The sequence below is a fragment of the Mytilus trossulus genome, chromosome 3, assembly GCF_036588685.1.
Source record: "Mytilus trossulus isolate FHL-02 chromosome 3, PNRI_Mtr1.1.1.hap1, whole genome shotgun sequence".
In the NCBI taxonomy this organism is placed as follows: Eukaryota; Metazoa; Mollusca; class Bivalvia; order Mytilida; family Mytilidae; genus Mytilus; species Mytilus trossulus.
The window spans coordinates 37,779,343-37,804,239 of record NC_086375.1 but is presented as its reverse complement, the minus strand read 5'-3'; the positions used below and the strand labels follow the sequence as shown (position 1 = coordinate 37,804,239).

General features: G+C 31.9%; 3 protein-coding genes across 5 annotated transcripts in view; 2 read left to right on the top strand and 1 right to left on the bottom strand.

Annotated features, from left to right (window-relative positions):
• LOC134711398 (probable methyltransferase TARBP1) overlaps positions 1 to 1,061 on the top strand; it is a 41,887-nt gene extending 40,826 nt beyond the window's left edge. For both annotated transcript variants that reach the window (XM_063571960.1, XM_063571961.1), the window contains exon 27: positions 827 to 1,061. In XM_063571960.1, the coding sequence (XP_063428030.1) occupies positions 827 to 989 (163 nt within the window). In that variant the 3' untranslated portion in view covers positions 990 to 1,061. The remainder of the gene's footprint in view (positions 1 to 826) is intronic.
• A 984-nt stretch (positions 1,062 to 2,045) lies between these two features.
• On the bottom strand, positions 2,046 to 17,723 carry LOC134711400 (uncharacterized). Of its 2 annotated transcripts, none has more exons than XM_063571964.1 (6): positions 17,691 to 17,723; positions 10,595 to 10,692; positions 7,120 to 7,248; positions 3,612 to 3,832; positions 3,008 to 3,170; positions 2,046 to 2,690 (listed from the first exon to the last, which is right to left on the bottom strand). In XM_063571964.1, the coding sequence occupies exons 1-6, from the start codon at positions 17,706 to 17,708 to the stop codon at positions 2,342 to 2,344; spliced, it is 978 nt and encodes a 325-aa protein (XP_063428034.1). In that variant the 5' UTR covers positions 17,709 to 17,723; the 3' UTR covers positions 2,046 to 2,341. The 2 variants fall into 2 exon arrangements, with proteins under 2 accessions (XP_063428034.1, XP_063428035.1); XM_063571965.1 differs by lacking the exon at positions 17,691 to 17,723 and adding an exon at positions 11,516 to 11,539.
• Positions 11,664 to 23,146, top strand: LOC134711401 (ATP synthase subunit s, mitochondrial-like). The gene is made up of 5 exons (XM_063571966.1): positions 11,664 to 11,761; positions 19,581 to 19,705; positions 20,732 to 20,940; positions 21,849 to 22,011; positions 22,779 to 23,146. Exons 1-5 carry the CDS (start codon positions 11,726 to 11,728, stop codon positions 22,897 to 22,899), a joined length of 654 nt encoding a protein of 217 aa, XP_063428036.1. The 5' UTR covers positions 11,664 to 11,725; the 3' UTR covers positions 22,900 to 23,146.
• The last annotated feature ends 1,751 nt before the right edge of the window (positions 23,147 to 24,897 follow it).

Sequence of the window (24,897 nt, the reverse complement as noted above, 5' to 3'; positions counted from 1 at the left end):
TATGTAAAGCACTTCATTCTATTTGTTTTAGGTACTGTGATTTATCATGAGTAGAATAAGATCCGTATTTAATATCTTGGTCAGAGATTGAAGGTCATGGTCACATGATTGCATATTGAAAAAGTTATGGTTAACCAAGTCAGTATATTTCACAATGGTACATTGTCTGCACCCCTCTTCCTGCCAATAGAGAATTCGGATAAAAACTTTTTTAAAACAGTTTGAAAGCAGGTTATTTTTGCTGGGAGTTATTTTCGCTTATTTTCACGGATAGAAAAAAATTGCCAAAATAACTTCTGCCAATTTAAAAGTGCAATGTAAAGGTATTGATAAAAGTTTTGACTCCGCCAAAATAATTTGTATACCTGATTCAATGAAAATCGTGATTTTACATGCGTGAAAATAACCTGCTTTACCGTATGTGATTGTTTGCAGTATTACCATATCCATCATTCAATAGAAGTAGAAAATGATTGTAAATGATTCTGGAACATTTCACAAGTGTTAAAATAAGTCAAAATAACAAACCAAAAAAAACCCAACAATTGAAAAAATTGATTGTTTAAAGTTCGAAAAGCACATGCAAAATGAAAATAAATAAGGTGAGCCTGTGGTGCTAGTGTATGGAAAATATGTACTTATCCCTATCCCTAAAGTACAACTTTGAAAGTAAAACAGTGTTCAATATTTCTATTACAATGTTTGAAGGAACACAGCACATGTGTCAGTATGAGAACTAAAATGGTTTTCATTTGATGAAATACCCCATTGACATTGTTTTATTGCATTTTCTTTACTTTTTAAGAATAAAATTGATATTTTTCAGGAATGAGAAGGAAGGAATACCTGTCCAACTCATCAATCAATTAGATGTTTGTGTAGAAATACCTCAACAAGGAATTATTAGATCATTGAATGTTCATGTTAGTGGAGCACTGCTGGTGTGGGAATATAGAAGGCAACAACTCATTAACCAAAATGAAAAATGACGGAGCACTATTTTTTTTATCGACGTGTTTGCAATTGTGATCTTTTTAGACCATAAAATATATATTAAAGAAGACTAGTCAATAATTTCTATTCATGTTTTTTTTTCAGTCTGTAGATAGAAGGCATTTGTAATAATTTTCTGGGTAAATATCCAATTTGCTTATGGTGAGTGTGTAAGCACATAGATTATACTTTTTCCCAAACTGGTTTGATATTAAAGTGGAATGGATTGAACAAGCAGGTTTGAGTATATCTTTGATTTATAGAAATGAAAAATGCTGCAAACGTAGAGAAAGGGGTGTAGGTCAGAGAGCTAATTTCATTTGTTCTTTGTTAACTGACATTTAACACAAGATGCAGAATGCAAGGCATACAAAAAACAATCGCATGGTGATGGTGGTGGCAACAGCATGAACTCATTGTATTTTATATAGCTTTATATATCAGGGGGTAGAGGAATTGAATGATTCATACTTTGTTTATACATATAGATCCATTGTGTTTCAAATTTGCCATCTGTGATATGATCATTGTCCTTGGCCCAGTTTTCATGGTTCAGTGACTACTAAAAAAAATGTCTCATTTATCATGAGTTCTAAGATAACTATATTTGGTTACTAAAATATAGTATTCTTGTAATTTCTTCATGTCCATCAGACATGGTTCTCCTGACCTTGACCTCATCTCATGGATCAGAAAACAAGGTTGTTTCCATGGTCAAGTGCATATCTCAGACACAATATATAGTGGGTCAAATATATTTGTTGAATGGAATGATAATGACCATGGATTGAAATGATAGCAAGGTGTGCTTGGTCTTTGTGTGCAGAGTTCATTTGACCTTACCTCATTTTCATGGAATAATGATAACGTTAATTTTACATTATACTTGTTGTATAATATAAGATTAGATGTGGTATGCCAATAATGAGATATCTGTCCACCAAAAGTTAAATAAAGTGAATGTAAGCAATTATAGGCCACAGTACAGCCTTCAATGATGGTGAAAAACTCATATGATAACGTCAACTATAAGAAAAATATGAAACAAATCGAAAATTTATGACCTAATTTATAACAAAACAAATTAATAAATACAAATATGACAGACATGAACCAACGACAACCTCTGAACAACCAGCTGCTGACTTTGGACAGGCACTTAAAGTATTCAGTCATAAAAGCATACTGTAGATTAAACATACATGATTGACCAATACAATTCATTGGCTTTGGTTGTTATGTTAAGTTTTTGCTGAACAATCAATCTAACACATTTACAGATAAAAATAATTGAACTAAAGAAAAGATCATTACTTAAAACAACTGTATGTTTAATAAATCAAATATGTCATGATGTTAGCTTCATTTTATCCACTTCAGAATGGGAAAGTTTACAATCAAAGTCATTAGAAATTCTACCACTGTCTAGGCTCTGGGTATGATCTTTTTCTATGAATTCCTTATAAAGGTCCTCAACTGTGATATTTTCATTTCGCACTAAGTCTTCTATGAATTTATTAGTGTCCAAAACGCTTGAAATTTCTTCATGTTTGAGCGAGTCTGTATCACCCTGATTGATTGACACATGATCAACACCACGTATAATACACTGGGGTAATAGTTCTTCTAAATATAGTGTCAGTATTTCTTTTTGTTTCACATTTGGTGTGTCTGCAATATTTAGAACCTTGAGATTTCTGAAAGACAAAAAAACGAAACATAAAAATTAAAATTAGTACTTGCTTGTGTAACCACCAGAGTTCAAATGAAGTGGATATATGCAATTATAAGTCACCATACATCCTTCAACTATGAGAAACAACACATACTATAAATGTATGGTGTAATGGCAATACATTTTTTTTAATTTGAATTGAATTTGAATTAATGAAGACATTAAATGAAAATAAGATGAGAAGTTGATTTTTACAGATAAAATTAATTTTTGCAATTACAAGGCATTAAACTAAAATAAATCACAGTCTATCTAATCATATCAGAAGTTGTTACTTACGGTAGATGATGTATACATGCTATGCCATGTTCTGTGACTCTCTCACAACCACTAACATCAAGAACCTCTAAAGTATCAGACAACATTTGAAGTTTTGACAGGCAAAAATCATCTATATATGGACAGTTGCTTAAATTCAAGAATTTCACTTTCTGTAATCCCTCTGAAAAATATCAATCATGCTTTCATTGATTTTAAATATCTCCATTTGGTAATTAGATGAAGAAACATTATAATAGTCCGGAAATTCATTTATTAACATATGCTCATGCTGTGTGGATGCAGTAGAATGTATCGCCATGCTTGTTGTGTATGCCTTGATATTTTACAATAATGGGTTGTTTGCCTATGTATTCTCATAGATATTTGTGGTTCTGCCAAAGTTTGCATACATGCATATAAAATAACCACAACATTTGGCAATCATACCACATCTCAATATTTTCATATATAGAAAGACTTAATTTTGTGTTTTGTTTAACTGTACCCACAAAAAACCATGAAAATTTGTATCCAACAAATACATGAAAAAACAATACTGAATCCCAGAGCTGAATCCACAGTACAACATTTTATTGTCAGTTTCCACGACAAATATAAATACCTAAGTTCTCAAGCCCTTCATATAATAAATCCGAGTATGAAGCATCAATTCCTTCTACAAACATATTGTCCATCATCCATCGTGGTAAAGTATATGCTCCAGTATGATCCCTTTTAATCCAACGATTTCTGTCCAATAATTTAACAGCTCCTCCTCTTCCAACAATAAAATGGGCTGCTGCTAATTCTGGTCCTAACGTTTCAAGTCTTGCCTTTTTCTGTCTAGATAGTTTAAAAGAAGATAAACACGTGCATTAAGAATTGACCATCTACTGGAACACTACATTTTGTACATAATTTACAGCTAATACATTAATGCTAGCAAGACAAATCTTTGTTTGACTTGCTTGCTTTGCTTGTATCAATGTTTGCTCAAGCATGGCAATTAAGATAGGCGGAGCTTCAGCTTGTATACAGCATACTTAAATTTTATTGGACGGTTATGTTTGAAGTTAAGGACACTAAATTTTAAGACATCACAGGATGACAAATATAAAGCGCAATCGTAGAAATGGAAGCCAAAAAAATGTATTTGTTTTTTCTCGAAGATATGCATTTTGATCATCCAACTGAAAAGACTGTCGTCGAGTACTTTTAGAAAAGCAAAATAACTATTCCAACACACCTACTCTGATTTAGTGATTCATTACATAGGTATTTCATATGACCCATATATTTCATCTTTTAGTAATGTGATTTTTTTATGTTATAAAGTCAACCTGTAGCTTTGCTATATAAAAATGATAGAATCTGAAGTGAGATGATGTATCAAATGTTCTTCCTTTCTGCATTTTTTAGACAAATTATTCATCTCAAACACACCCTAACATAAGAAGGTTCGCTCGATTTTCTCTTTTTGATACAATTGTTACCAATTTTTTGATTTTTTTCTCGAGTCACGTAATGGAAGAACAGACACGGAAATAAGTAAACTTATAGATTGATATGTTCTCCGTCCGTATTAATTAAAAAAAAGGGAAGTATTTTCTTCATCCAACTTGATATCATAGATAACCATGTCGTCGACTTGATATCTAACTGTTCTGTTTAACTTTGTAATAGATAAATTAAAAACCTATGCAAATGGTTGTTTTTTTACAATAAAACACTCGTATTTGAGAAGAAAATTGTTATTTTATTTGTTTCTATTCACTTTTAAAAAATTTCTTACTAAAGTAAACATAACAGAAAGCACTTATCGCCTTCTCTATAAACAAAGAATAATCAGTTTGAAGGTTTACAAGCAAAAATTAATCCAATGTGCGCAATATTCAATAACAATAGACATAATAAATAAAATAATTAAGTCATCCCCCCCTAATTAATTTATCTCTTTTTTTTATTGGAAATTCAAGTGCACCTTCTTTATTAAGGTGTGTTTGAGATGAATATTTTGTGTTGAAAACGTACAAAGAAAGAATATTTGATACATCATCTCGCTTCAGATTCTATCATTTTTATATAACAAAGCTACAGGTTGGCTTTATAACATAAAAAAATCACAGTACTAAAAGATGAAATATATGGGTCAAATGAAATACCTATGCAATGAATCACTTGAATCACTAAATCAGAGTAGGTGTGTTCGAATAGCTTTTTTGTTTTACTAAAAGTACTTGACGACAGTCTTTTCAGTTAGATGATAAACTAGAGGCTCTAAAGAGCCTGTGTCGCTCACCTTGGTCTATGTGAATATTAAACAAAGGAAGCAGATTGAAAATTGACTACAAAGGTCAATAACTCCTACAGGAGTCAACTGACCATTTTGGTCATGTTGACTTATTTGTAGATCTTTTTTTGCTGAACATTATTGCTGTTTACAGTTTACCTATATCTATAATAATATTCAATATAATAACCAAAAACAGCAAAATTTCCTTAAAATTACCAATTCAGGGGCCACAACCCAAAAAACAGGTTGTCCAATTCATCTGAAAATTTCAGGGCAGATAGATCTTGACCTGATTAACAATTTTACTTCATGTCAGATTTTCTCTAAATTATTTGGTTTTTGAGTTATAAGCCAAAAACTGCATTTTACCCCTATGTTCTATTTATAGCCATGGCGGTCATCTTGGTTAGTTGGCGGGGTCACCGGACACAATTTTTAAACTAGATACCCCAATGATGATTGTGGCCAAGTTTCAAATAATTTGGCCCAGCAGTTTCAGAGGAGAAGATTTTTCTAAAAGATTACTAAGATTTACAAAAAATGGTTAAAAATTGACTATAAAGGGCAATAACTCCTAAAGTGGTCAACTGATCATTTTGGTCATGTTGACTTATTTGTAGATCTTACTTTGCTGAACATTATTGCCTTTTACAGTTTATCTCTATCTGAAATAATATTCAAGATAATAACCAAAAACAACAAAATTTCCTTAAAATTAACAATTCAGGGGCAGCAACCTAACAACAGAATGTCAGATTCATCTGAAAATTTCAGGGCAGATAGATCTTCACCTGATTAACAATATTACCCCATGTCAGATTTGCCCTAAATGCTTTGGTTTTTGAGTTATAAGCCAAAAACTGCATTTTACCCCTATGTTCTATTTATAGCCATGGCGGCCATCTTGGTTAGTTGGCGGGGTCACCGGACACAATTTTTAAACTAGATACCCCAATGATGATTGTGGCCAAGTTTGGTTAAATTTGGCCCAGTAGTTTCAGAGGAGAAGATTTTTGTAAAAGTTAACGACGGACGACGACGGACGACGACGACGGACGCCGGACGCAAAGTGATGAGAAAAGCTCACTTGGCCCTTCGGGCCAGGTGAGCTAAAAAGCATATCTTCGAGAAAACACAAATACAATTTATTTGGCTTCCATTTCTACGATTGCGCTTTATATTTGTCATCTTGTGATGTTTTAAAATTTAGTGTGACTGTCCTTAACTTCAAACATAGCGTCCAATAAAATTTAAGTATGATGTAAACAAGCTTAAGCCCCGCCTATCTTAATTGCCATGCTTGAGCAAACATTAATACAAGCAAAGCAAGCAAGACAAACAAAGATTTGTCTTGCTAGCATTAATGTAAAAGCTGTAAATGTTTGTTTTCTATAATGGTGATTGTTTTAACCGTAAACACCAGTCTCACAAAAGCAAACCTTTTTTTAACAATTATATTTTTTCAAAATATGAAAAACAGTTAAAAGCATGGTTCAAACTCACAATCTCATTGCAAACAGATTACAGTGAAACCTGTTTAAACAGAACCTCTTGGGGACTTAAGATTTTGTTCAGTTTGGGCCGATGTTCGGATTTGTCAGGTTCACAACACATGCAATTTGATATGACAGTGCTTCAAAACATGTTCGGTTAAGACAGATTTCGGTTTATGCAGGATTTGGTTTAGTCAGGTTTCACTGTAGTATAAAAGATCACTGTCAATGATTGTCTAAGACCTAAAAGGGCAACATGAGCCATCAAGCTTCATTGATGAAAATAAATGTTATACAAGCAAGAAATGCTTTTCTCACATAAAATTTATAAAATGAGTTCTTACTTCTGGTCGTCTTGCAAAGCTTTAAATGTTTTCAGCTTCGCTTTGTGTACAAATAATTTCCAGTCCAAATCTTGGTTTAAAAAAGCGTAGTGATGAGGTTGAAGTCCTTCAAATCTGAATTGTTTGTCCCTAAAACACAATATTTCAACAGTTAAATTTAATTAGGAGTAATGCTTTTTTCTATTCAGTATGTTCACATTAAGAAGTTCACAACTGTTGATTGTTCCTTTAAAATGCAGTCATTTTGCTTTTGTTAAAGTTACAATTCAGCTAAAAATATAGTTCCTTTTTGCATATTCTATCATTTTAACAAATGAGAGTTTGGCATATTTTAAATCCCTCAGTTTTTGTTTTTTTTTATTGGTTTGTACTTTCTGAATAGATTTAACATATTTGGACATTAGAAAATAACTGTTGCGTCTGACTTTTAAAGCTGCTTCTGTACATTTTGAAAATAAACAACTGAAAAGGCTTCTGTAAATATGCAGTTTGAGCTTATATATAATTATATCTGGGCTGACTATACACATTTAAGCTTAATCGAGCTATACAAAATTATATCCCTTTATAATTTTTAAAATTTCTGGTTCTCATATATTATTTTGAAGAGCAATCTTAAACTCTACAGCCATAATAAAGAAGAACTGTTGATTTAAATTATTCAAATCACTTTTGCTTTAACAGTGAAAAATAATCTTCTGTACACTTTAAATATTTAAGTAATTTATGTACATCTTTATGAAAAAAAAAGCTTATTCTGTACATGTATTTTCATGAAAATGATTTAGCAATTGTTGTTTTTTGTATTTTTGAGGATCATTCATATCTGTAATCATCCCATCAATATCCTTTCTCTTAATCTTTGATTATTTTTATTCCCCACCTACAATAGAAGAGGGGCATTATGTTTTCTGGTCTGTAAGTCCCTCTGTCCATTTGTTCGTTCGTCCGTTCTTCCGGCGTCAGGTTAAAGTTTTTGGTCCAGGTAGTTTTTGATGTTGAAATCCAATCAACTTGAAACTTAGTTCATATGTTCCTTATGGTATAATCTTTCTAATTTTAATGCCAAATTAGATTTTTTACCCAATTTCACAGTCCTTTGAACATGGAAATTGATAGTGCGGGTGGGGCATCCGTGTACTTTAAACACATTATTGTTTTTTATTTTCCAATATTCATAAAACTTTTTTGGCCATTTCTTTCTATTATATTAACACTGTCCTGATCCACTTTAATAAATCATGATAAAGCTTTAAAGTTGATTTTTTTTACATAACATTGTACTAAATTTTATCATCAGTATAAAGACATCATTCGTAAATATAGCTCAACATGCAGACTTCTTATACGTTCAGGTATTTCACATCCAATTTTTTATGGAAATATTCTTTATAAAGCACAAAGGTGTCAGTATTCACCTCAGAAACTTACAAAACCTTTGAATAGACTTATTAACAAAAGTTAGATACATGAAAAGAACATAAAGTCTATAACAACGTATTAGATTTCAGCGAGAGAAATTTATGTATTACTGAAAAATTATTACACCAGGGTTTTCGATTTCACAAACTGGTCAAAACAATTACTTAATTTTATCACCGGTATAAGGAAATAATTCGTAAATATAACTCAACATGCAGACATCTTATACGTTTAGGTATTTCACATCCAAAATTTTATGGAAATATTCTTTATAAAGCACAAAAATGTCAGTATTCTCCTCAGAAACTAACAAAACCTTTAAATAGACTTATTAAAAGGGGATATAGTTACGATACTGTTGTCAAGTCATTAAAGATTGCATATTTTGGCGTTAATATTGAGTCACTGATAAGGTCTTTGCGTCGGAACTAAACACATTTATTCTAAAAACAGTTGTTGGCATGACACAGGTTATGTTCTTCTCATATATGTTATGATGGTATGATACTAAACCCCTAACGGGAAGGATTGTGTCTGATGTTCATATGATGAAATCATAATCTTTCAGTCAGTTAAATTGAAGTCTGGAGCTGGTATGTCAGTTAACTGCTAGTAGTCTGTTGTTATTTATGTATTATTGTCATTTTGTTTATTTTCTTTGGTTACATCTTCTGACATCAGACTCGGACTTCTCTTGAACTGAATTTTGATGTGCGTATTGTTATGCGTTTACTTTTCTACATCGGTTAGAGGTATAGGGGGAGGGTTGAGATCTCACAAACATGTTTAACCCCGCCGCATTTTTGCGCCTGTCCCAAGTCAGGAGCCTCTGGCCTTTGTTAGTCTTGTATTATTTTTATTTTAGTTACTTGTGTACAATTTGGAAATAAGTATGGCGTTCATTATCACTGAACTAGTATATATTTGTTTAGGGGCCAGCTGAAGGACGCCTCCGGGTACGGGAATTTCTCGCTACATTGAAGACCTGTTGGTGACCTCATGCTGTTGTTTTTTTATTTGGTCGGGTTGTTGTCTCTTTGACACATTCCCCATTTCCATTCTCAATTTTATATGTTACTATCATGACTATTCCTGTAAAGTTTTAGATTGCATTTCAAAGTATTAATAAATTATTAATGAAGACACTCAAATGTAAATGTTATTAAAAAAATATTCAAGGGGAGATAATTTGTTATACTCAATCCAGCTAAATATTTAAGAAATAATTCATGGGGGCTTGAATATATCGTGATTTTACCACGGGTTGGCCCTTTATGACAAATATTTTACCCTGAGCGATAGCGAGGGGTAAAATATCGGCATAAAGGGACAACCCGTGGTAAAATCTAGATATATTCAAGCCCCCATGAATTATTTCTATTCTAATAAGACAAATACGGCAATTCTTTTGGATCGAAGAGCTCTAGGTGGAGGCACATATTTGCCGTTCCCATAAACTAACGCACTTTTAGGCGGTAAAGAACGGGAGCAAACAGAATTAGTGACATACTCAAACTTTTTACAATAACATATTTAGATAGATTTGGATGAATTTTAATGATATATTTTTTTTATTATCTTCTATGTATATATATAAAAAAAGGGCTTATGCCACATTTTAGCATCGTTTGTTTACGTTTCCTTGTTGTGATGATTTTCGGTATCAGAAGCGTGTATTTTCCTGTAAAATGCTTAAATTATTACGTCATCATTCTATGACTTCGTGAACTTCATTCATAAACAATCATATGACGTGGGAGTACAATCGGAACAGCCAATGCAATATATTCATATTTTACCACGGGTGTGTACTCAAAGCGTTTGCAGGACGTCATGTTAGAATACTATTTATATGAGCTACATTGTAAAAAGCATAAACATGTAGGTTTACAGAACCTGTCAAATCCTTAGTGTAGGATTACCTTTTTATCTGAAGCTTAGAGGTATAAAACTTGAATTATACTGGGACCTAACTGATTTGTTTGTGCACTGTTTAATTACATGTACAGCTACCAACATTTTACAGCTACCAAAAATATAAATAAATAATTACTCAGCTACTTCTTCTTCTGTTTTTCCATGGGCTTCTCTTTTCACAATCCCACATAGAGGATTTGTCCTTAATAGACTATATCTACACAGCACTCTCCTCTGCAAAAAAACTTAAACTTTTATAAATATGGTACATTCAATAGTGGAGATATTACAAATTAAAGAATATTTAAAATTCTTCTTCTTCATGTTCTTAAGTAACATTTGTAAAATCAGGAAAATAGAGTTGGCCGATACATAATTTCATAAACCAAGAAATTGTAAAACCCTGGTCTAACTACATCTTTTGGTATTACAAAAGTATCAGACAATATTATCAAAAGTATAAGTATTGGTTTTCTGTGTACATAGTTCATCATACATGTACAAGTTTGTTTTGTGAACTTGGATAACTGCTGGTAATTGTTTGGACGAGCAAACATAACCTGTATGTGTAAATTTCTATGAATTCTATTAGAATAGCATTTATTATTTTAATAGGTTGGTTCGCATGTAAAGTACAAAATTTATAGTCACTTACAAATAAAGGTCACCTCTAAGTTATTAAGGCTATCCAGGGAACACCTGTCTTGTCAGGTCATGCTTGTTTTTTGTTGCTCTGTACATAGTAAAACTTATCATTTTAGTTTCAAAGGCCACTTCTCTTTTGGGTATTTTTTCTCATATCCAGAGATATATTTACTTTAAAGTACAGGTTTTACTACAGAGTATAAACACAGACATGTATGATGTAAACATTTTTTTTTATATTCCAAAATGTTATCAAGATCCAACAGGGAACACCATAATAAATATAAAGTATTGGCATAAAACTTCAAAAAATGAATGTACAGTGTATTCTATACAAGAAACATTGAATAAGCTATTGTAAAGTAAGATTGCGGCTAGTTAAAAAAAAACATATATAAGTTGGGTATCTTACCAATGCCATTTTTAGTCGCTTAAGTATCGAAAAATATACTTTTTAAGACTGTGAAATTTAAAATATATTGCATATTTACACATCATTATTAAAAGATAAATTCTTGCAAAACTGTTGGAATTAATAGAAGCTGACGTGTATCAGCGCAAAATTTTCTAACAATATTTTTTTACATGGCCATATGCGACACTCTAAAAACTAAAAATTGGAATGAACATCGTAAAACTCGGACACATTGGTGGAAAGGTAACTTACAACTTACAACCAGCTTAAAACACAGATAAACACGATGTCAAATGACGACACTTATATGCCGGTACAACAAACTGTCGGGCCATATTGCCATAGGTTTACCCTGTTGTCCGTCTGTCTGTCTGTCTGTCTGTCACTGTCCATTTACGTTGTCCGGCGCGGATCCCTGGTCTATTCAGCAACTATTAACCCTCTTGCTGCCAAAGGGACATTTATGGCTTCTACACACAAATCTTGTTGATTGTGTAGAACGTCAAAGGTCCATTGTACAGGTTGGGAACAAACCCCCTGAATGGTGATTATACCTCTATAGAGGGATAATCCTTCTTTAGAGGGATAAAATTATCCCTCTGTAGAGGGGTATTTTTGTTTGCACTGGATTTAAAGCAAATTAGGACAGAATGGCATGTTCTAGTTATATTAGATATAATCTCTAGCATGATATGCATCAACATATGCACTTTACTAAAAATTTAGATAACCAGTTTTCTGCTAAAGTGACAAAACTTGCAATCTATTGTAAACCTATCTGAACACCTGATCAACCACAAAAGGAATAGTTGACCTTTAAATTTCATGTTAAATCTAACAATAGAAATTCTGCTCAGTGAGGCATAAGTGAGTTGAATTTACCTGATCATCACAGCTTTCAATCATGGTGAACAAAAGATTTTATATTTAGTCAGATAAGCATCAATCTGGGCATGTGCATATTAAATTTAGTACATCAATTGGTGCATCAACTGTTCCAGGTTACTGCCATAATAAGTAGAGAATGCCATTCTGTCCTATTTTGATTTAAATCAAGTCTAAACAAAAATACCCCTCTATAGAGGGATAAATTTACCCCTCTATAGAAGGATAATCCCTCTATACAGGTATAATCACCTTTCAGGGGGTTTGTTCCCAACCTGTTGTAGCGTCACAATAAACGTTTTTACACTTTTGGTATTTAGCTGTATTTTGCCTCCGAATGACCTTATATAATAATAATAATAATAATAAATTCTTTATTTAAAGAGGGTAAACTCAGTTAGTTACAATAAACTAATCTTCCCTGAGGCCCTCACATACAAATTACAATACAATCAAAACAGATATTTACACATAGTTAATTTACAGTCATGTAGTTCAATGTATTGTTATTAACATAAGATATAATGCTGTTTAAGAAGTATACATGTAGTCAAAAAAATCAAATGAAAATAAAAAAAATATACATTACAAATGCATTGTCATGATTGTAGCAAATATTTCTTATCAGGATTGTGTTAGGTACTTCTTGATACTTTGCTTAAAAGTAAAAGTGTTTTGAGCCTTACGCATTTTGTGTGGTAGTCCATTCCATAATACTGATCCAGAATAAGCAAAGGATTTCTTAAATAGTTCAGCTTTTGGCTTAGGAACTATCAGATTACCTTGAGTGACACCTCTTAAGGAGTAAGGATTATTATCTGATTTCAGTTTAAACTTTTGAACTAGGTACATTGGTGCTTCCATACGCATACATTTATATAGAAGTAAATATTTGTGGTAATTTATTCTATTGTCAACTGTCATCCACCCAAGTTTTTTAAATAAGGGGGCTGAGGGGGATAAAGGATCTGCATCTAGAATTAATCTTGCTGCTCTTTTTTGGAGTTTTAAAATTCTTGTTTTCCCTTCATTTTTACATTCACCCCAAATAATACAGCAGTAGTCAATTAAGGGAAGAATATACCCATTGTAATATGTCTTCCTTGCATTTATATCTAAAAACTTCTTTATTTTAGAAAGAAGGTATATTCTGGATGATATATTAGCACAAACTTGGTCAATTTGATTTTTCCAGTTAAGTGTGTTGTCAATTTTAACACCTAATAATTTTTCACATGAAGAATTTTGTAAAACTTTTGAATTTATTATCAAGTTTGGTTGATAAGTCTGAATTGATAGTTTCTGTTTTGTTCCAGTAACCAAACATTTTGTTTTATTTGCATTAATGAACATGTTGTTCATTTTACACCACTCTTCAACCCTGTATAAATCTTCTTGAACATCATCATGTATGTTTTCTATGTTTTTCCCAGATTTATGAAGAGTGGTGTCATCAGCATATAGGTCTGTTTCACAATTTTCAATACATAAGGGAAGGTCGTTTATAAATAGTACAAACAATAGGGGACCAAGTATAGAACCTTGGGGGACACCAAATTTTATATGTTGTTGTTCAGAATAAACATTACAAATGTTTACCTGCTGTTTTCTGTTATTGAGGTATGACTTAAAAAAACTAACAGTAGCCTCACTAAATCCATAAATTTCAAGCTTTAAACAAAGAATATCATGATCTACCAAATCAAAAGCTTTTTTAAAATCTAATAAAATTGCTAGATTTAAATTACCATCATTCATTTCTTGCAACCATTTGTCAATGATATTGATAAGTGCAGTTTGACAAGAATGCTGCGGCCTGAAACCAGATTGTGTAGGGTGTAAAAGTTTAAGTTTAGATAAATATTTGTACATTTTATTAGAAACATGTTTTTCTATTAATTTTGATAAAGTTGGAAGAACAGATATAGGTCTGTAATTTGTTGCTAAAAGCTTGTCACCATCCTTGAAAACTGGTGTTACCTTAGCATTCTTCAGTAATGAAGGATATATACCAGTATCTATCATTCTGTTAAATATATATGTGAGAGGTGATGCAATAAAAGGGGCACTTACTCTTAGGATTTTTGGACCAATATTATCCATACCAGATGCTTTATTTATATCAAGTTTTGCTAATTCATTAAATAGCTCATTCATATTCACTGGTGGTATAGAAAAATTTTCATGTTTATGTAATTTATTTTTAACAAATTTACTAAGATTACTAAAATCTGCTTTGTTAACAGGTGTATAACTTCCTTGTTTTCTTAGTTTTTCCGCACAGGAAGTGAAAAAGTTATTAAAAGTATCAGCTATACATTTTTTACTTTTAGTTGTATTGTTATCTTCTGTGGCCAACTCATATGGTGTATTTTTAACTTTTGGGTTCAGACTGTGAAGACATTTCCATAATGTTTTAGGGTCATTTGAGTCTTTTACCATATTTTTATAATAATTCTTTTTTGAGTTATCAATAATTTGTTTAGTTTTATTTCTCCAAAATCTATACTCACTCCATAAACCAAGTGCATTATATTTATCTCTCATATTCCTAGCGTAAATGATTTCACTATTATACCATTCAGGCTGTCTGTCTCTTTTAACTCTCTTTTTAACAACAGGAGCATGTTTATCTAAAGCCTTGTTCAACATATCATAAAACAATTGTAGACAGTCAGAGGGGTTTTCTTCAAATTCAATTTCATGAAAAGGCGTAGATTGCAGATCTAATAAAAAATTGTTTTGGTTGAAATTTTTGAAATTTCTATATGTAATTGTACTGTGTGTATTCTTTTTTCCTATGTTGACTTCTTTCCTTGTTAAACAGATAGGATAATGATCACCTCCGAATAACCTTTTGACGTCAAGCAACAATCACTTTTTAGTTGTGACGTCATATGTTTTGAATTATGAAGTCAAAGTTTACGGGAACCTATTTGATGTTATGTAATGGCGGACAAATTTGCATACAAGTGTAAATACGTCTATACTCAGGGGCACTGACAACGTCAAAAACGGCGTGAAAAGGGCAATTTTGTCGGGAATGAAGCAAACTGAACAAAATGCATTAAAATTATACTTAAATGGATGTCAAGAAATGATACAGGATCATAAAGTTGTTAGTACTATAATACCAACTTATTTAACATGTTTACTAATTATCTAGTTTGTCATTGGTGCATTCTTTCGAGAAATTTGTTTTACGTTTGTTTCGTACATCTATCAATCAGAATATCTCATATAAATCAAAATATCGTATACCTAATAAATAATCATAAAATAAGATAACTGTCATGACTGTTATACTTGATTACGCGAAATATTAATATTCATTCACAATAAACGCTTTATTTGAAAGAACTGGATAATTTATTTAGGGCTCAAATACCACAATTGAAATCTCAGTTAGGATTTTTTTTTTGTAAAAGTACACACATGTTAACCGATGTACTTGTATTGCCATACGATATTTCAATACGTTTTAAACCTGTTTACGCATGGAAGCACTGACTTAACACTGCTTATTTTCATTCGAAATGGGGATGTTAAATTAGTAGTAGACACGATGATTTCTATCCCTATCATATATATCATAGATATCCTTTCCCAGTTGCAACTTCTTTTTTCTGGCATTCACCACAGATCTTTTACTTTGTAGGACCCACTGAGCAATATATTTATTGTATATTGAGTTTCAGACATCCTTAATATTGCATGAAATATTTGCCACTGAATGTTGAGAAGAGAACAATTTGTCAATTTACAGATTTTAGACGTGTATGTCAATTTCAATTACTTACAGTCATGTACTTTATCATAGTAAATGAAAATGAATTATTATTAATTCAGGTTCACTTGTTGACAATAGAAGTTCATTTGAGAGAACTTTTTCCCTCGTTTTACTATGGTTTTTTTTATTCGTATTCTCTAAAATTTTGAGCAAAAAGTGGTCAACAAAATAATAATAAACATGATTAAAAATAAGCAAAATAAAATGGATAATAATTTTTATATAAAAAATATTTCCTTGCCTACCGAACCAGGGATTGAAATCATGATAATTCTAATCTGAAAAGTTTGATACTTTACAACAAGAAGTAGTTCATAGAATCATAGAACAGCTGCTCGGAGATTTTATTTATTTTTTATGAATTTGTACACGCTTTGTTTTTATTTTCTTTTTCATTGGGTGCCGTTGTTTTGCCGTTTATATAATAATTTGAGAGATTTTTTTTACAGTGTTTACCAATTACCTAATAAAAAAACGGGATAAATATTTTAGTATTTTATAGATGGTTAAGAATCATGTATGCATTTCACTTTAAAAAGATAAAACAAAGTCGCCTTCGAAGCTAGTATAGTAATTTGTATATTATTTTCACTTTATTTTAAGACAAGAAAGATAAAAAAAAACATATCCCAAGGTTAAAAGTGTTTTTTTTAAATAATGTTGTATTAAACACATCGTTTATGACAATCTTAGAGCAATAACATCTGTAAAATTACTTATACATCGCTTTTCATAATTACGGCTACATTGACGCGGGAAAAACTATGGACGGCGGGAAAGGGCATTTCTACAGAGAGGCACAAGTTTTGTTACGTCACAGTTAAGAAACGTCAAGATGCTCTTGGCGCGACAAAGCAAGAAAAAAACTCGACAGCAAGAGGGTTAAAAAAGTCAAAGCGGCATGCCACATCAGCACCTGGTTAAATCAGCTTCTAGTCAAAACCTCACCTATTTTGAAAATATTTCAGCACCATTTACTTTAAGATTCATCTGAAGGAATAGACCTTATCGCTATTTAGTCCATTCCTGGAAATCCCGTCATTCATACAACTTCCTGTTTGAGTCACGCGGCCAAAAATGGAGGTCAACAGTAGTGAGCTGAGGGAGGAAAAACTTAAAAAAGTGATCATCAAGAAACTTTGATATAGTATGATCCACTTTTTTCGAAATTAAAATTGAAGTAAAAAAATAATTTGTTTGAAGTATTTACGATAGTTTAAACAGGTGTCATTAAAAAGTATCATGCATGGTGAATTGTTTAAACAGGGTCCCAGATAGCTTCAACTGGATGAAAAAGTTGTGTAATTTTAGAACTTATCCGAAATGGAATAAATAGCGATAAGGTGTATTGAAAATATGACCGTTTTTTACACCTCAAAATCTACTATGAGTACAGACAGACTAATGTATCTACGAAAGTTTTAAGGCATGACAGGACCTAGATATAGATATATAAAAGTTGAATGAAGTGTATGTTTCAGAAAATAAGTGACTTACCAGGAATTTGATGTGCATTATTTTACATTCTGCAGAAGATAGCAAAATAAACAAACAAAGAAGTTTTATTTGATACAGTCCACTCAATTACACAGTTTAAATCACCTATTGTTTACAGGTGTCTATTGTCAATTTAAATAAATACTACTCACAATATTGATTTTAATGAGGGGAGCTTATCAAATATTTTCCCTGCTTAATTTATTTTAGCACCTGTGTCCCTCCCTTGTATTTGCTGATGCTTTGAAAATCATGTAAAATAAGGTTAAAATCATAAGCATAAGTAATAGTATTAGATAAAAGATATAATTAGATACTTGAATCATATCTAAGATAATTACATAAAAATGCAAAATGTCCTTAAAATTACTTACTGAGGGGCAGCAACCCAACAACAGGTTGTACATGAAGGACTCTTCTGATAATTTCAAGGCAGAAAAATGTAAATCTGTTGAATTTTTGCCACCTGTCAGTTTCACTCAGAATGCTTAGGTTTCAGATATATATAAATCAAAATCTAAATCCCCCCTTTTATGTTCTATTTTTAGCCATGGTGGCCATCTTGGTAGGCAGGTGGGGTCATTGGACATTTTTAAAACTAGATACCCTAGTGATGATTGTGGCCAAGTTTGGTTAAATCGTGCCCAGTAGTTTAAGAGAAGATTTTTGTAAAAGATTACATAAATTCATGAAAAATTGTAAAAAAACTGACTATAAAGGGCAATAACTCCTTAAGGGGTCAACTGACAATTTTGATTATGCTGACTTATTTGTAGATCTTACTGAAAGTTATTGCTGTGTAAATTTATCTTTCTCTATAAGGCAGTTTTTGTAAGCACCAGCCACCCAGACAATTGTATTTAAGAAATATAGTGCATTATAGTGTGAAAAGTTGCTCTGATACCCATCACCCATGTATTATTAATATAATGTGCCTTCCACAACCCCCCCCCTCTTATATTTTTTTCTGGAATAGCCCTAACCAAAAACTGCAAAAATTCCTTAATATCACTTATTCAGGGGCAGCAACCCTACGAGTTGTCAGATTCTTCTGAAAATTTCTATTTGGATAGATCTTAACATGTTGAACAATTTTACCCCCTGTCAGATTTGTTCTTAACACTTTAATTTCTGAGATACAAGCCAAAAACTGCATTTTCCCCCTATGTTCTATTTGTAGCTATGGTGGCCATATTGGTGGCAGACAGGGTCATCAGACACATTTTTTAAACTAAATACCCTAGTGATGATTTTGGCCAAGTTTTGTTAAATTTGGCTTAGTAGTTTCAGAGAAGATTTTTGTAAAAGTTAACAGACGATGACAATGACGGACGCCAAGTGATGATAAAAGCTCACTTGACCTTTCGGGTCAGGTGAGCTAAAAATAAATAGCAAAATCCAGAAAAGTTTATTATTTTCGGAATCGTTAAACGATTTAAAATTTAATTATCTAGGTCCTGCCATGCCTTGAAACTTTTGTAGGTGCACAGGTTTGTCCCTCTCCAGACAAGCCTCATGGTTGCTTGAGGTATTAAACATCTTTTACGATTAAATGTATATGTATAACTAATGGATCTGAATTTACAAAGAAAATGTGCTTTTATAGTCAATGTTGCACTTGTGGATGGTTAAATATAGTTTATTGAAATCATGCACTATTATACCCCATAAAAGCTATAAAAGCTATAAAACTAAAAAGAAAACAGTACTAAGCCTTAACAATTTTATTAGTTTAAATATTTGTTTTCGTTTGAGTCTGGTCTATAAAGAATGAATATGAGATTTTGGAGTAAAATTTAACTGTCAAAACAGTGAAGCATTCTTTTATTGCATGTTAATTGTAAGTCTATATGTATAAATGTATGTTTAATTTTAACATAATAATTTTAGCATCCAAAGATCTTACAGAAATGTATGCAGCTTGGGCTGCCTTGCATCACTAAAAAATGTACACCAGTTCAAACAAGACTGTTCTTTGATAGATTCATCCAGCGACTAGATGCTGGTTATAACACGTAAGTATTATATTAATTAGTATATCATTTATTCATGTGGTTTATTTAAGAATCTGATAACATTAAAGTCATATGAAACCCCAAATTAGAAAAAATTATGCATGTGTTTTTTTTTAAATCTTAATGGATTATAGTTGCATAGGCGGATCCAGTGGGGCATTGGGGCCCCTCCTCCCACCCCCATTTGTGGGAAAAATTTGGTTGATTATATAGGGAATCACTCAGGCAGTACTGGAGCCCCCTTTAGGTCAGTTAGCGGGCTTCCCTTACAAAAAGTTCTGCATCCGTAAAATACGGCTTTAAACACGGCAATTGATGAGCTGCCATTTTTGTTAAATCATAACAGACAGAGACCAAAAAATTGACGATTATAGGATATTTTTGAGTAAGAAATGATAAAATGGTGCACAGAAGACTAAGTTTATGAATAGGTTAAACATTATTTTTCATCAGTCACTTGTTTCATATGACTTCAAGTTAAAAGCTTTAAAGATATACACTAACATATATCTAATTTGCTGAGAAATTAAACATATTAAAAGTCATTGAATGAGATTGCAATGAAATTTGTCTTCAATTTGATATCTGTAAGATTTGCAGTTGTCAATTGCAGTCATGATGTAGTCCAACTAGAATTAATTAAATTGATTAAACATCTGCCATCAAAATCAAGTCCCCCAAAATGACCGAAGCACGTTTAGATATAATAAAAGTCAACCACTTCCCGTGTTTCTGACTAGGAAAAAGGTAAATATTCTAGTCAAAATGAGGTACTAATTTGTAGTCCTTGACATTAATGTTCAACATTAATTTCTAAAATGAAAAAAAAAATTTGCTCTTAATATGATAAATGAATGCTTCTTTTATTTATGTACCAGTCCATGCTAGAATCATGCAAATTTGAAAAATACTGATTCATGATCCATGACTATTTCCTCACAAATACTGTGGTTTTTTCCAAAATTAAATTGTTTTCAGCTCTATCAATTATGGTTCTATGGTTTTAAATAACTTTTTCTTTTTTAGGTTTGATATTGATCGACATAAGTTAGTTGGTCCAGATAGAAATTGTGCTGAATGGCTGATGAAATGTGGTGCTACTATCAAGTTTCAGGGTCATGATAATCACATTTTAGAGTATAATGCTTTGCCATCATCAAATTTTGATAAATATAAAATAGAAGAAATTGACATGACAGACTCAACTGTTATGTTAAAAGGATTTCCACATTTAAGTATGTATATTTAATGTTGTATTTCATTTTCTAAGTTATCAGCATTAAAGTTTTTTCATTTCTCCGTGTCATTGAATTCGGTATATCTCTTGCTTGTTAAAGACCCCCTAGATTTCGGAAAAGAGCAGGCTACACTACTACAATGCAGCACTCTGGAAAGAGATTTATATAAATTGCAAAACTTGTTTCCCAATCCACTATAAATAAATATGTTTAAACTAAACTATTGATTTTGTTGTATTATTACTGTATGAAATTCAACTTTTTACCTAACGGTATGCATGCATGTACCATGCGATAAAGGAGAATGCAATAACTTTTGTTTTATGTGTCTAAATGTTTGATTTTTCCAATAAATTTCCTATATTTTCAACTGTATTTCGGTTTGTATCTTGATTTGATTGGTAATTGAATGTACTCCCATCAGTTCACCAAACAAATTTCATGCTATTTATAAACACAGTATTGGTGTGTTCACAGAATATCTTCAACAGAATATCTGCATTTTAATTTTTAATTATTTTTTTTTATTATTTCCTAAGAGTTTTCTCCAATAGTCTTGACATTCAGTGTATCTTAAAGCTGCCTCCCCGTAGAAGGAATGTTTATTTAATGGTTTGTGCCATACATGTCCTTTGTCATAGCAAGCTGGACAAAATATTCTCACTGAAGAATAAAATATTTATCAAACTATGAAATATGAACAATAGCCTATTCTAAATAAGTAAAAATATTTTGTAACAATGTAAGGTATGCATAATACAGAAAATACATATCTAGGTTTCATTCATCTCCATATGAGTACCTGAAAGGTAAAATTGTGTCAATTGAGATGGAATTAATGCTGTTCAATTGCATTATCTAAGTGTCTGAATATTGTTAAAATTTATTTATATTTTGCATTTCAGATAACTGTAAGCATGTAAAGAAAATTGTAATACACAATTGTAAATATTTGTGTGACAGTTGTATAGCATATTTACCTGAACTTACGAGTACTTTGGAACACCTACAGATTAGTAGTTGTAGATATATCACATCTGAAGGGTTGATACCCATCACAGAACTTGTGTAAGTATAACAGAATACACAGGGAATTTCTATCTGTAAAGGATATCATGTTTTTTACTGTTTTCGCATTCAGTATCGTGAATTGTTTTAAGAATATTATCTTCTTGAATTTCAAATTATATTTCGGAAGAATAACAAACCAACTTTTTTAATACTTTACATTTTATAAGCAGTAAGCATTTCATTTAAAATACAATAAAATACCTTCATCCTTGTACCTCAACTTATTATTACTTATATTTATAAGAATGAAGAGCTGTAGTATGATTGCCAATGAGACAATAGACAACTTTAGAGTTTGATGCATTTCCATCAAAAACTTTGGTTTTAGTGAACATCATTTGTGCGTTTAGGAGCATCATCACTTCCATTCCCATGATGAGCGAGTGGTTGGAAAAGGATGATGCTATATTGCACAAATTTTTCAGCAAATTGAAATTTATAATTGACAATCAGCACTGCTGTTACTAGGGAATTGTGATTAAGTACCTATAGAACAAACATTATTTCTAGTTTATCCTGCACATATTGTATAGTCAGCTATAAAAGGCCTTGCCATGACAAAATGTGGAACAGTTCAAATTAGAAAACTTACTGCCTAATTTATAACAAAACCATTACGAAAAAAACTCAGGGAATTCGAGAAAATATTTAAAAATAGTTAGATACTTTTACTTATTTCCCATCTATTCTCTTCCTATGTATATATATATTTTGTATAATAAGAAGAATTAATAGTGTTGTTCATATTGATTTTTTCTTGACAGGAACCTGAAGAAGTTGATAATAAATGACTTGCCACATTTAGAAGAAAAGCATAAGAAGCCATTACTGGATTTGTTTAAGGATGCTCTGCCTAAATGTGACACAGACTTATTCAAACAATAAGAAATGAAAATTGTCTGATAATTATATACATGTATATATTGTTGTTAATATAATTACATAGGGTTCCATATAAAATATGAAGATATCCTATACCCAGTCTGGCTGTATGTCACCATTCTGGATGTTTGGATTGAACAGAATTTTGAATAAATGACAAACACCCAAAACTATACATGTGTAATAGACTTGCTTAAGAAATAAAACACTATTTTTAGCTCACGGGGCCCGAAGGGCCAAGTGAGCTTTTCTCATCACTTGGCGTCCGTCTTCCATCGTCCGGCGTTAACTTTTACAAAAATCTTCTTCTCTGAAACTACTGGGCCAAATTAAACCAAACTTGGCCACAATCACCATTGATGTATCTAGTTCAAAGTTTGTGTTTTTTTACCCAGCCAAACATCCAAGATGGCCGCCATGGCTAAAAATAGAACATAGGGGTAAAATGCAGTTTTTGGCTTATAACTCAAAAACCAAAGCATTTAGAGCAAATCTGACAGGGGTGAAATTGTTTATCAGGTCAAGATCTATCTGCACTGAAATTTTTAGATTAATCCGACAACCCATTGTTGGGTTGCTGCCCCTAAATTGGTAATTTTAAGGAAATTTTACTGTTTTTGGTTATTATCTTGAATATTATTATAGATGGAGATAAACTGTAAACAGCAATAATGTTCAGCAAAGTAAGATTTACAAATAAGTCAACATGACCAAAATGGTCAGTTGACCCCTTTAGGAGTTATTGCCCTTTATAGTCAATTTTTAACCATTTTTTGTAAATATTCATGATCTTTTACAAAAATCTTCTCCTCTAAAACTACCGGGCCAAATTACCCGGTAATCCAAACTTGGCCACAATCATCATTGATGTATCTAGTTTAAAGTTTGTGTTTTTTCCCTGGCCAACCATCCAAGATGGCCGCCATGGCTAAAAATAGAACATAGGGGTAAAATGCAGTTTTTGGCTTATAACTCAAAAACCAAAGCATTCAGAGCAAATCTGACGGGGTGAAATTGTTTATCAGGTCAAGATCTATCTGCAGTGAAATTTTTAGATTAATCAGACAACCCATTGTTGGGTTGCTGCCCCTAAATTGGTAATTTTAAGGAAATTTTACTGTTTTTGGTTATTATCTTGAATATTATTATAGATGGAGATAAACTGTAAACAGCAATAATGTTCAGCAAAGTAAGATTTACAAATAAGTCAACATGACCAAAATGGTCAGTTGACCCCTTTAGGAGTTATTGCCCTTTATAGTCAATTTTTAACCATTTTTCGTAAATATCCATGATCTTTTACAAAAATCTTCTCCTCTGAAACTACCGGGCCAAATTAAACCAATCTTGTCCACAATCATCATTGATGTATCTCGGTTTAAGTTTGTGTTTTTTTACCCGGCCAACCATCCAAGATGGCCGCCATGGCTAAAAATAGAACATAGATATAAATGCAGTTTTTGGCTTATAACTCAAAAACCAAAGCATTTAGAGCAAATCTGACAAGGGGTGAAATTGTTTATCAAGTCAAGATCTATCTGCTCTAAATTTTTCAGATGAATCAGACAACCCATTGTTGGGTTGCTGCCCCTAAATTGGTAATTTTAAGGAAATTTTACTGTTTTTGGTTATTATCTTGAATATTATTATAGATGGAGATAAACTGTAAACAGCAATAATGTTCAGCAAAGTAAGATTTACAAATAAGTCAACATGATCAAAATGGTCAGTTGACCCCTTTAGGAGTTATTGCTCTTTATAGTCAATTTTTAACCATTTTTTGTAAATATTCATGATCTTTTACAAAAATCTTCTCCTCTAAAACTACCGGGCCAAATTACCCGGTAATCCAAACTTGGCCACAATCATCATTGATGTATCTAGTTTAAAGTTTGTGTTTTTTCCCTGGCCAACCATCCAAGATGGCCGCCATGGCTAAAAATAGAACATGGGGGTAAAATGCAGTTTTTGGCTTATAACTCAAAAACCAAAGCATTCAGA